General features: G+C 47.7%; 1 protein-coding gene across 1 annotated transcript; it reads left to right on the plus strand.

The window, feature by feature from the left end:
• Positions 1 to 47: 47 nt before the first annotated feature.
• DCST1 (DC-STAMP domain containing 1) lies at positions 48 to 3085 on the plus strand (the record flags this gene model as incomplete). The annotated part of the gene is made up of 6 exons (XM_075283514.1): positions 48 to 167; positions 255 to 381; positions 648 to 764; positions 898 to 1040; positions 2607 to 2720; positions 2858 to 3085. Coding segments are annotated over 6 exons (849 nt in total), but the record flags the coding sequence as incomplete, so codon positions are not given.
• Between the last annotated feature and the right edge of the window lie 9857 nt (positions 3086 to 12942).

Genomic DNA, 12942 nt, shown 5'->3' on the forward strand with positions numbered 1-12942 from the left:
TGCTATTATCCTAGAGGAGGACCCATGTTTTTTTAGACTTTCTCCCACTAAGAGCAAAATACTCTTTACAGAAACTGAAGTATTTGCTGCCGTTGCGAAACGCAGAGAGGGTGGAATCTGTGTTTCCGTTCAATCCTCGGGTTCAGGGACCTGAGATGAAGATTATGGTAAGTAGAAAACACCGTGACATGGGAGCAGTGAGTTACTGTTGAGAGGGCAAGGTGTTCACTGGAGATGTCTCTTCACTTCTACAGATGATGGAGGTCTTGCAGAGCGTTCCCTTCTTCATTGTCTTCATCTTGACAATGGGCTTTGACCGACTTCTTATCCACATCTTTCAGGTTATTCACAAACATTTCCAGGTTTCCTATGTGTTTTCCGGTGAGTACCAACACTGTCTTTCTGGAGGCACTCTACTGAAACACAAAGTTTTCCAATGTCTGAGTGGGGATCTGCACTTAGGGCTATGGGGTTATAGAACACTTATGGAGGAGTCATGTTCCTGTACTGAAGGTTTATGGATATATCACCCCATTATAGCAGCACTCTGATAGTAGAGGTAGATGGAGCCTATTATGCGGCCTGGGCATCAGATGTAACCTCTTACCTCATGTGTATATAACTATGATAGGATCTTCTTTCTATAGTCGAGCACAAGCTGGAAGTTTCAGTAGGAGGCGACACCTTTCTTGCCCGGCTTCTGCAGCTTACGGTGCGAGCCTTCAACAGCTCAGACAAAGCCGTAGAAATTGGTAACAATACAGGTAAATGAAGACGTCTGGAGGAGGGCTACAAGTGCCAAACAGTGAGATCATAATACATGTCCTCTAATATACACTGTATGTAACGTGACATGTATAGTATGAAGTTAGGACTCAAGGTTCTCTTCTTCCACAGTTTGCCTTCCAAACCCATCCATCATGAGCTTCCACAGCTATGTAAGCTCTTGCTTGCCGACTGTCGGGCTCTTGTCCTTGTGCTTCCTCCAGGTGTATGGCTACCGCCTCCGAAGAGTGATTGCCGCCTTCTTCTTTCCAAAAGTAAGTAACATACTTAAACTCTGCCCAATGGAAAGACCCCCCGCATTGATTACAAGATGTGGTCTTTGCAATCCGGTCTTGAATGGAGAGGCTTGTTGGACAGCACTTGCCTCTCCATTCATCTCAATGGGATCACTGGAGATGACCGAGTGCTGTGTTTCAGCAGTCCATTGAACTGGGGCGTAACTACCACAGAGGCAGCTGCCACAGGGCCCGGGACATTAGGGGGCCCGGTGACAGCCGCTACTGCTGCGTTTTTTTGGTTTTTTTAATAGGCCGTTACCGGCTGAAGTTACTTCAGTTGGTAACGGGCCCTATTTACCTACCGATCCTGGCTGGGCCAGGATTGGTAAGAGACACCGCGAGCCCCACAAAGACTATCATTATACTCGGGGGGTCTTTTCAGACCCCCGTGTATAATGATCGGAGGCCCGGGAGAGGTAAGGGAATGTAACAAACACTGTTACTTACCTCTCCACGATCCATGCAGGCCTCCTTCCTGACATCCTTTCTGACGTCTCTGACGTCACATGAACCCGGCCTGCGTCCCAGGTCATGTGACATCTGACATAATTTCAGAAGGACGGCAGCGGAGAAGACTGCGTAGGAGCCGGGGGACAGGTAAGCAACAGTGGGTTTTTTAATGTTTTTATTCCCCCGAGTCTCCAATTATTATACTCTGGGGTCTGTAAAGACCCCAGGGTATAATAATTGTTTATGGGTGTCCACAGTGGAGCATAATACTGTGTGCAGGGGCCACTATTGGGCATAATACTGTGTGCAGGGGCCACTATTGGGGATAATACTGTGTGCAGGGGCCACTATTGGGGATAATACTGTGTGCAGGGGCCACTATTGGGGATAATACTGTGTGCAGGGACCACTATGGGGCATAATACTGTGTGCAGGGGCCACTAAGGGACATAATACTGTGTGCAGGGGCCACTATGGGGCATAATACTGTGTGCAAGGGCCACTAAGGGACATAATACTGTGTGCAGGGGCCACTATGGGAACATAATACTGTGTGCAGGGGCCACTAAGGGAAATAATAGAGCGCGCAGGAATGCAGAGGATGGGTCAGTCGAGGTCTTTGGCGTCAGTGTCGGTGTGGGGGGGGGCATGTCAAAAGTTCGCCACGGGGCCCCGCCATTCCTAGTTACGCCACTGACTGAATAGACTGGCATCCAACCACCCACTTCATTCAAAACTGGAGTGCAAAGCACCCGAGTTCTCATAATTGGTGGTGGTTCCAGTGGTCAGACCCCACCCATAATCTTGTTACCGGAATGTGACCAGAATAACCATTTAAGGTCCCCATATGCAATAGAACCAAACTGATTTTGGTGGCACCAGCTGATTATGTTATGCATCAGGCCCTTGACCATGCTGGCGTGTCTGGAATCAGCTCTTATTAAAAACACATGGACACTCAGCTGAGCAAAGCATGCTTGTTTATGGAGTAGTCTGGAGGAATGGCTATGAACCCAAAAAATCTAGAAGATAAAATGAGATACATGGTACTTGTCATCCACAACGTGTTCCTATGTGTCTTTGATCCCACAGAGAGAGAAGTGCCGAGTGATCTTCCTTTACAACCATTATATTAGAAAGAGAAAGTGGTACCTTTACGAGAAACGCTTCGAGGTGATGAGAAAATGCAAGAGCAGACAGTTATGGGTGAGTTGTGAGTAATATCCCCAGCTGTACCCCTAACTCTTACCCTAAAACTCCATAGAACTATCCCCATATTCAACCTCCATCTTATGGACCTCAAACCTCATATCTGACTTCTATGGTTATGTTTTCTTGGCCAGGAGAGGTCCTTTTGGGGCAAATTCCATAAAAGTTACCTCTGGACGAGACACATTTTGCCTTGGCGCTGCATTGTATGTGAAGCGAGGAGAAATAAAGACTCCCATGAGTGCGTTACCCCAGGATGCTACACCGTATATTGTGATGAGTGCTGGTGGGACATGGACCAGTTCTGTTTGGCGTGTGTCCCATATGAACAGTACACGAACGACGACATTGATGATGAATAAATAATATATCTCTGATGTAGAGAGATTATAGAAAACATTTGTTCTTGGTTATAAAGTTCTTGCGTATTTGGTTTACTTCTGTCCATTGTTGTACAGGGTGGGCCATAAGTATGGATACAATGGAAGTGGTGATATTCATTATGGAGTGATTGACATGTTTGTAACATGGAGCAATGACAGTAACTCACTAAAGGATGTGCACAAAGTGCTGCCCATTGTGTTGAATTGTCAACGCAGTTCTCTCACTAGTAGAGCCGACTGCGCATGCGCGCAGTTGCGGCTTTGGAACTATAGCCGGCGGCTGGCATGCGCAGTTGGCTCTACTAGTGTCTCACTGGCAGAGCCAACTGCACAGGCGTCAGAGGTGACGCCGAAGAAAGATGACGAAAGAAGGGGAGGATCCAGCCGAAGATAGAGGCGTCGCTGGAGCCTGTTCTCGAGCAGCATTGGGTCGCCCCTCATCGCTGCGAGATAACTAATTTGCATGCCGGTAAAATACAGTATTTCTAAGGAACGGCGGGGCGGAGGTCACATCTAAAGGTAAGAGACGAATAGCCTTTCTAAAAGGGTTTTAATGGTAGAATCCCTTTAAGTGCCCAAGGACATGAAAGATGCTCTTTAAGATGCCAAGTGACTCAGCAGCATTTAGAAGGGCACTAGCTGGCTAGGTAAGAGGCCTTTGGCGTAGGTCAGGAGGGGTACTATGTCTCCATAAAGGGGTTTTACAGTTTCATGAAGCACCACGGGATAGGTGATCAGTAGCTGATCTGTGGGAGTCCGACACCCGGGCCCTGCACAGATTATAAGTTATGGCATCCTCCAAGCATTGGAAACTGTTAAAGTGGACAGGGATCGCTTGCAGTCTTCTCCTATTCCAGTAATAGGAACGGCACTGTAGTACCCCGACAACACCACTATACAATGGATAGGACCTCAGGTCTGTTCTCATTATTTTAAGAGGAGACTGAGCACTGTCTTGTGAATAGGGATCAGTAGGAAACAAGCATTAAGGGCCATAAAAACCCCTCAGCCACCTCCCATCCATTTACACACATCCCATACATTTTAGCAGCATTTAAATTTCCCTCCTCTATGTGATCTCAGACTATTCACACCATGTCTGTGCCTACAAACTTTACATCATTCACATCTCTGTTAGTGCCCCCACATTGTAATAATGTTCCCCTTTGGTGTCACAGCCTCTCCCACAGAATCCCTCCTTCACTAAAAGCTCCTCTAACAATTGCTATTTTTGCCATGAAACGGTTAACTTTTTTTCCTTTCTGACAGTGGAAGGCTGTTCATTATAAATCTCATTCTAGTGCAACAGAACAGAGATGAAAGAATCTCATCCTGCCCCAGTGTGGTGGGGGTGACCATCCTGGCCACAGTCGTAGTGTTGACCACTGACACTACTATAGTTACATCATTAGTTGGGCCCTCACCAAACAAAATGTCATGGCACTTCCTAGCATGGTAGTGATATACCAACCATGTTTTTGCATCTTTCCCTACCAGGCTGTTACATGGGCCAATGATGACATCTCAGTAAGAGCATATTGTATCCCCCCCCCCCCCAAATTTCCTAGAGCCAATCAAAGTGTGCAGAAGTCATACTACCCCCCTCCATCCCATTTGGTAATGTCACATTGGCCTAGTACAAGGATGACGTTACTGTGTGGTGAACCACAAGTTACCAACCAATGATTGTGAAACATTCAGATGCAAATACCCTGCACAAACAAAGAAGTCATGTGAGGAGCTTCCGCCATTGGTCTGGTATAAACTTGTGTTCCTCTAGAAAATTGGACCTGGTTTGCAGTTTCATATCCTGTAAAATAAAAATAATACTGCTGAATCATTTTGATGAGTCTTCTGTATTAGACTGCAAACCATAAATTGACTTTACAATGACCCTTTCAGGGCTGATCATGGGGGTGTGCGACCTGTAAGGCTTGGGACCACCACAAACTTGCTTCTTACCTCTTTATCCTCATTGTTCCAAGAGCTCATTTGCATATTGCCAAAAACACTGATATCACTGATTTACTAGGGAAAAACACTATGATTCAGATGACCCTAACCTATCTGTGGCTGGAGTGATATGCTGGTTCTGGTGACACTAACCTATCTATCTGCGGGGCTGGGTTCATATACTGGAGTCAGATGACTGTAACTGATCTATCTGAGGCTGGGCTGATATGCTTGGATCTGTTGACCTTAACTTATCTCTCTGCAGGGCTGGGGTGATATACAGGTTCTGGTGACATTAACCTACAGCGTTGGCCAAAAGTTTTAGCACCCCTGCAATTCTGTCAGATAATACTCATTTCTTCCAGAAAATGATTGCAATCACAAATTCTTTGGTATTATTATCTTCATTTAATTTGTCTTCAATGGAATACCACAAAAAGAATTGTCAAAACCCCAAATTGGATATAATTCCACACCAAACATAAAAAAGGGGTGGACAAAAGTATTGGCACTGTTTGAAAAATCATGTGATGCTTCTCTAATTTGTGTAATTAACAGCACCTGTTACTTACCTGAGGCACCTAACAGGTGGTGGCAATAACTAAATCACACTTGCAGTCAGTTGAAATGGATTAAAGTTGACTCAACCTCTGTCCTGTGTCCTTGTGTGTACCACATTGAGCATGGAGAAAAGAAAGAAGACCAAAGAACTGTCTGAGGACTTGAGAAGCAAAATTGTGAGGAAGCATGAACAATCTCAAGGCTACAAGTCCATCTCCAAAGACCTGAATGTTCCTGTGTCTACCATGCGCAGTGTCATCAAGAAGTGTAAAGCCCATGGCACTGTGGCTAACCTCCCTAGATGTGGACGGAAAAGAAATATTGACGAGAGATTTCAACGCAAGATTGTGCGGATGGTGGATAAAGAACCTCAACTAACATCCAAACAAGTCCAAGCTGCCCTGCAGTCCGAGGGTACAACAGTGTCACCCCGTACTATCCGTCAGCGTCTGAATGAGAAGGGACTGTATGGTAGGAGACCCAGGAAGACCCCACTTCTTACCCAGAGACATAAAAAAGCCAGGCAGGAGTTTGCCAAAACTTACCTGAGAAAGCCAAAAACGTTCTGGAAGAATGTTCTCTGGTCAGATGAGACAAAAGTAGGAAAAGGCCTCAACATAGAGTTTACAGGAAAAAAAGAGGCCTTCAAAGAAAAGAACACGGTCCCTACAGTCAAACATGGCGGAGGTCCCTGATGTTTTGGGGTTGCTTTGCTGCCTCTGGCACTGGACTGCTTGACCGTGTGCATGGCATTATGAAGTCTGAAGACGACCAACACATTGTGCAGCATAATGTAGGGCCCAGTGTGAGAAAGCTGGGTCTCCCTCAGAGGTCAGGGGTCTTCCAGCAGGACAATGACCCAAAACACACTTCAGGTCAGCACTAAAAAATGGTGGTGAGAGAAAGCCCTGGAGACTTGTAAAGTGGCAGCAATGAGTCCAGACCTGAATCCCATAGAACACCTGTGGGGGAGAGATCTCTTGGTGGCAGTTTGGAGAAGGCCCCCTTCACATCTCAGGGGGGACCTGGAGCAGTTTGCCAAAGAAGAATGGTCTAAGATTCCAGCAGAGCCTTGTAAGAAACTCATTGCTGGTTACCGGGAGCGGTTGTGCGCAGTTATTGTGTCTAAAGGTTGTGCTACCAAGTATTAGGCTGAGGGGGCCAATACTTCTGTCCGCACCAGTTTTGGAGTTTTGTGTAAAATGATCAATGATTTGACTTTTTTTTTCATTCTCTTTTGTGTTTTTTCATTGCAAGCAAAATAAATGAAGATATTACCAAAGAGTTTGTGCTTGCAATCATTTTCTGGAAGACACTGAGTATTATCTGACAGAATTGCAGGGGGGCCAATACTTTTGGCCAACACTGTATCTATCTGCAGGGCTGGGGTGATATGCTGGGTCTGGTGACCTTAACCTAGCTATCTTTTTGGCTATATTCCTTTGCTAGGGTCTGGTGCCCTTTAACAAATGATTGTCTTATGTAATGACTAATAGTGGTAATAGATGAGTGTGCGGATCTTGTAGGAGGCAGTGATCGCTCCACAAAAGGCCATGTGACCAGATCAAGATGATTGAAGACAAGTTGCAGTCCTTAAAGGGGTTATTCGGTTTCTAAGATTGATGGCCTGCCCTCAGATCACCGGTACCGAGGTAGTGCAGGAGAACCGACCTGCTCACTTATGGTACAAACTGTAGGAATGACTGTAGGTAATGCAGCATTGAGGTCTATGGGGCCGCAGCCTCAGTAGTGCTATTATAATACTCAGAAAGGGGTGGCGAGTAGAGATGAGCGAACAGTGTTCTATCGAACTCATGTTCGATCGGATATTAGGCTGTTCGGCATGTTCGAATCGAATCGAACACCGCGTGGTAAAGTGCGCCATTACTCGATTCCCCTCCCACCTTCCCTGGCGCCTTTTTTGCTCCAATAACAGCGCAGGGTAGGTGGGACAGGAACTACGACACCGGTGACGTTGAGAAAAGTAGGCAAAACCCATTGGCTGCCGAAAACATGTGACCTCTAATTTAAAAGAACAGCGCCGCCCAGGTTCGCGTCATTCTGAGCTTGCAATTCACCGAGGACGGAGGTTTCCGTCCAGCTAGCTAGGGCTTAGATTCTGGGTAGGCAGGGACAGGCTAGGATAGGAAGGAGAAGACAACCACAACAGCTCTTGTAAGAGCTAAATTCCAGGGAGAAGCTTGTCAGTGTAACGTGGCACTGACGGGCTCAATCGCCGCAACCCAGCTTTCCCAGGATCCTGAATGGAATACACTGTCAGTGTATTCCCGTATACCCGATATATACCCCGATACCCGTTCCAACGGTGTGCCCCCCCACCTTCACCCCAGAAATACCCTGCAAGTCCCCTAGCAATAGAATTGGGGCTATATACACCCACAATTTTTACTACTGGTATACAGTGCCATTGTCTGACTGGGAATTCAAAGAATATATTGGGGTTATAAATACCCTCATTTCTTGCTACTGCCATATAGTGCCAGTTTCTGACTGGTAATTCAAAGAATATATTGGGGTTACGTGCACCCACAATTTTTACTACTGGTATACAGTGCCATTGTCTGACTGGGAATTCAAAGAATATATTGGGAATACAAATACCCTCATTTCTTGCTACTGCCATATAGTGCCAGTTTCTGACTGGTAATTCAAAGAATATATTGGGGTTACGTGCACCCACAATTTTTACTACTGGTATACAGTGCCATTCCCCATACGTCCAACACAGCAGCACAACAGATGGGGTATTCCTGCCCCTGCGTGCAATCAGGACAGGTGGAACTTTTACTCAATCAAAGAACCTCCCCTATAAGAGGTCACCAGACCTCCCCCTCCTCGTGTTTTTTTCTGTCCTGCGGACAGAGACAGGTGGTGAGGAGGCCTGTGGCCTCCTCCGGGATCGGAAGAAGGTGGCTGTTAGCTCCTTCTTCTTTCCCTTTCTTTCCTTCCTTCTGAGAGAAAGATTTAGGTTTTGTCTTACCTGCTTTGCAGGGTGTCTGATGTTCAGCTGTGCACAGCTCATTCACTGCCCAGTAAGGTAAGCTGAGTCCTAGCTTTCCTCTGTGTTTACTGAAAACTAAAAGCACTGATACTTTTTGCTATGGGCACTCTATTATGTCTATGGTATGTCTATTGCAGTAGCCTGTATGTACCTGTCTGTGTTACAGTCAGGCATGGAATTTGTGTGGAAGCCTTGCTTCCCTTCATGCCTGGTGCATAGTGTGAGCACTCATTTCTATTGCAATGGCCTGTCTGTGTAACAGTCAGGCATGGAATTTGTGTGGAGTCTTTGCTCCCTTCATGCTTAGTGCATAGTGTGAGCACTTATGTCTATTACTGTGGCCTGTAGGTGCCTAGCTGTGTTACAGTTCACAGGCATGGAATTTGTGTGTCAGCTTCTGCTCCCTTTATGCTTAGTGCATAATTGTGCATGTCGATTGCGATGGCCTGTGCGATTGCTATGGCTTTACCGCACCTATCTGGCCGGGCTTCCCGCTGCCCTAAAGCGCAGCTAATGGGAACTGCAGCCTATGAGATGGCAGTGAGTTGTCCAGCAACTCCCACAGCTCTGGTGAGGTAAGCTAAGGTGCACCAAGACTACTTTTGTGAGTGAACAAGTCCCTTAAAAAAGAAAAAAAAAGGGAGTTTTTTTCGTATTGCTGTCTGTAAGGAAACAGACTTTTATGTTAAGTGCACCGGGTCTAGAGTTCTATACTGTTCGTACTCTACCCGAAGGCTAGATCTGCCTTCTCCATCTGTGCCATCTGCCTGTAGGCTGCCTGACTAACGCCTACTGTGTCGGCGTCACTACAAATTTGATCGTTGGGGTCCTCCCCCAAGAGTCGATATGGCTGTCTCTAAATTATCGAGGCGCACGTTAGTGCCATCAGAAGATGGCTCAAATCTCCAGGATGCGATATACAGGCGTGCAGAGGGTTCCCTGCACCGAATTTATACTGCAGCATCTGCGCAGGCCTCCGTGGGAGTTCAACAGGAGAAGTCGTTCAGTTCCTGCGAGGTAATATATCTACTCTGTGTAGAGATATCTATACAGGTGTTCCCTGTGATGATCTTCTGGCGTTCCTATCCTCCACCTCCGTAGCAGTAAATTATTTGGCAGAAGCAGGTTTGTATCAAGTGAAGATTGCGGCGAAGGCTATCTCATTAGCCACGGCTGCAAAACGCCCCCTGTGGATGAAGCCCTGGAGGGCAGATAGTACTTCCAAATACTACTTGTGCGCACTTCCGTTTGAGCCGGGCAGGCTCTTTTGGAAAGAGCTGGATACCATTATGGAGGAATAAATTGACGCACCATCCGGGAGCCTGAGAAGGAGAAAACTACCTTCTGACGTCTACTCCCCCCTCCCCTTGTATCCGCTTTGCCAGTGGAAGGTCGACTTTCCCACTTCTCGGTGGCATGGAGCCGTCACATTCAGGACCCATGGGGCCTCCAGCTCGTGTATTCGAGCTACAAAATAAAGTTCACATCTCACCCACCCGACAAATTTGTGTAAACCCGCGTTTTGTGTTCAAAAGCAGATCCTTCTGGAGAACGCTGTTCAGGGATACCTGGACAAAGGCGCTCTAGAGCCAGTGCCTGGCAGAGCAATCGACCGGATTTTACTCTCCAGTGTTTTTGGGACCCAAAACATCGGGAGTCAGAGAATGGTGGTCGATTTAAGATTTCTCAACCAATACGTCCTCAAGACCCGTTTCCGGATGGGAACTATCAGGTCAGTGACACCTTTTCTGCACCGAGGAGACAGGTTTGTCACCCTAGATTTAAGGGACGCATATTTACACGTCCCGATATTTCCGCCACACAGAAGGTTCTTGAGGATCGGGGTTGTGCTGAACGGTACTCTGTGTCATCTGCAGTTCACAGCTCTTCCGTTTGGAATATCCTCGGCCCCCCACACCTTTACAAAGGTCGTGGCCCCGGTCGTTGCAGCTCTTCGGCTCCAAGGTATATTCATCATACCGTACCTAGACGATTGGCTGTTAAAGGCCCACTCAACAGAGGTTCTCGCGGCCCACCTAAGGATCACTATCGCCTTCCTAGAAGAGTTAGGCGGGCTGATCAATGGTCAAAACTCGGCAGTCGTCCCCACCACCAGAATCCAGTTCTTGGGTTCATTGTGGACTCTCAGAGGATGGAGATATCTCTCCCTCACAGTCAGAAGGAGTAGATTTGTCGGGCGTTGCAACATCTGGCGGATACGCGGGAGGTTCGGGTAAGAACCTCAATGAAGGTCCTAGGTTTAATGTCAGCAGCTGCAGATGCAGTTCCATGGGCACTAGAGCATATGCGTCCACTACAGAGCGAGATCCTCAAGGTTTGGAGCCGCAGCCCCTCAGGGCTGAAGAAGCCTATCCAGTTGTCCATCAGTACCCGTCGATCACTGCAATGGTGGTCCCTATTGAAGGACGGGATGTCCACGGTCCAGCCCGACTGGACCCTGTTGACAACGGATGCCTCCTTCCATGGCTGGGGAGCGCATCGGGGGGAGACCCTGGCACAAGGGACATGGAGCCGACTGGAGACTGCTCAGTCATCGAATTGGCGCGAGTCTGCGCAGTGAATTGAACCCTGCTATACTTCACCCAGGATCTACGCGGCAAGGCGGTCAGAGTCAGGACGGACAACGTCACGGTGGTCCTCTACCTGAACAAGCAGGGAGGGATGAGGTCCCCTCCCTCTTCAAGCTAACAGATCAGATTTTTTTTTTTCCTGGGCTGAGGAAAATCTAAGCCACCTCAGTGCGGTGCACATAAGGGGACATCTGAACGTGCTGGCAGACCAGCTCAGCAGGGGAGAAGCAGTGTCGGGCGAGTGGTCCCTCAACCAGGAGGTCTTTCGTCAGTTGACTCGGATGAGGGGTCTCCCCGAGGTGGATCTGATGGCCACCCAGTACAATGCCAAGGTGGAGAGGGTCTGTTCCCTCTACCAGGAGGACAACCCCTTGGCAGTAGATGCCCTATCAATACCTTGGAGGTTCAGGCTGGCATACATCTTCCCTCCACTTCCCATGGTTTCGAAGGTATTGGCCAAGACCAGGTATGGGTGATTGCCATCATACCGTTCTGGCCAAAAAGGGCATGATTTACCCACCTCATACAGATGAGTCGAGGGAATTACTGGAGGCTTCCACTTCTTCACAACCTGGTAACCCGAAACAAGTGGCTATGCCAGGACCTGAAGAGGTTCAACCTGACAGCCTGGAGGTTGACCGCACCCTATACGGACATGGGGGATTGTCACAGGCCATGCGGACAACACTGGCCTGCTCAAGGGCAGATTCTATGAATAGAAGCTACATGAGGATTGGCAGAATTTACCAGCAATGGTGCACAGAGAATCAACGTGCAATACCAGTTATGGAGACGGTATTGGAGTTTTGGTAAAGCGGGCTGGAGAAAGCCCTCACCCCGGTGACATTAAAAGTGCATGTAGCTGCCCTTTCAGCCATATTAGGGATAAGATTGTCTCAAGATTCGTTGGTAAGTTAATCCTTAAGAGGGGCCGGTGGCTCCGACCCGCAATCCAAGTCCTAATCCCCCAATGGGATTTAGCTACGGTACTGCAGGGGCTCTGTGGGCCCCCCTTTGAACCACTACAAGACATAGGACTAAAGTTCCTCTTCTGCAAAGTGGAATTCCTCTTAGCCGTCACATCAGCTAAGCGTACTGGAGAACTGCAGGCTTTAGCAGCCTCTGAGCCGTATTTACTATTCTTCCAGACAGGGTACAATTAAGATATCTCCCGGGATTTATTCCAAAAAATCCCGTCGACCCAGAAAACCTTTCTGGTAAGTCTTTTCAGAAAATACAAGGGGTGTAGAGCCTTGAAGGCAACATTGGCGAGATGGATCAAGGAGGCCATCTCTCAAGCATTCAGTACTCAGGGCCTACTTCCGCCTGAGTTTTAAGGGCACATTCTAGTTGTGCAGTTGCCACGACATGTGGGGAGAGATATTCCATCTCCCTGGACCAGATTTGTGCGGCAGCAACCTGGAGTTCTCACTTAACTTTGTGAGACATGATAGGTTGGACGATTTTAGCGCAGAGGCGGCTGCCTTCGGTCGCTCGGTATTGACATCAGCTTGTCAGGAAGTCCCACCCTAGGGGGGGTTTCTTGCTACCTCCCCATCTGTTGTGCTGCTGTGTTGGACGTATGGGGAATGGAGGATTATGTAGATAATCTGTTTTCCCATAGTCCAAACAGCAGCACAAAGCTCCCTCCCTGTATGTTTGGCTTGTTAATTTTCTGAAGGGTTTGGAAATCTCTACTTTAGAACTAA

Source organism: Leptodactylus fuscus, chromosome 7 (genome assembly GCF_031893055.1).
Source record: "Leptodactylus fuscus isolate aLepFus1 chromosome 7, aLepFus1.hap2, whole genome shotgun sequence".
NCBI lineage: Eukaryota > Metazoa > Chordata > Amphibia > Anura > Leptodactylidae > Leptodactylus > Leptodactylus fuscus.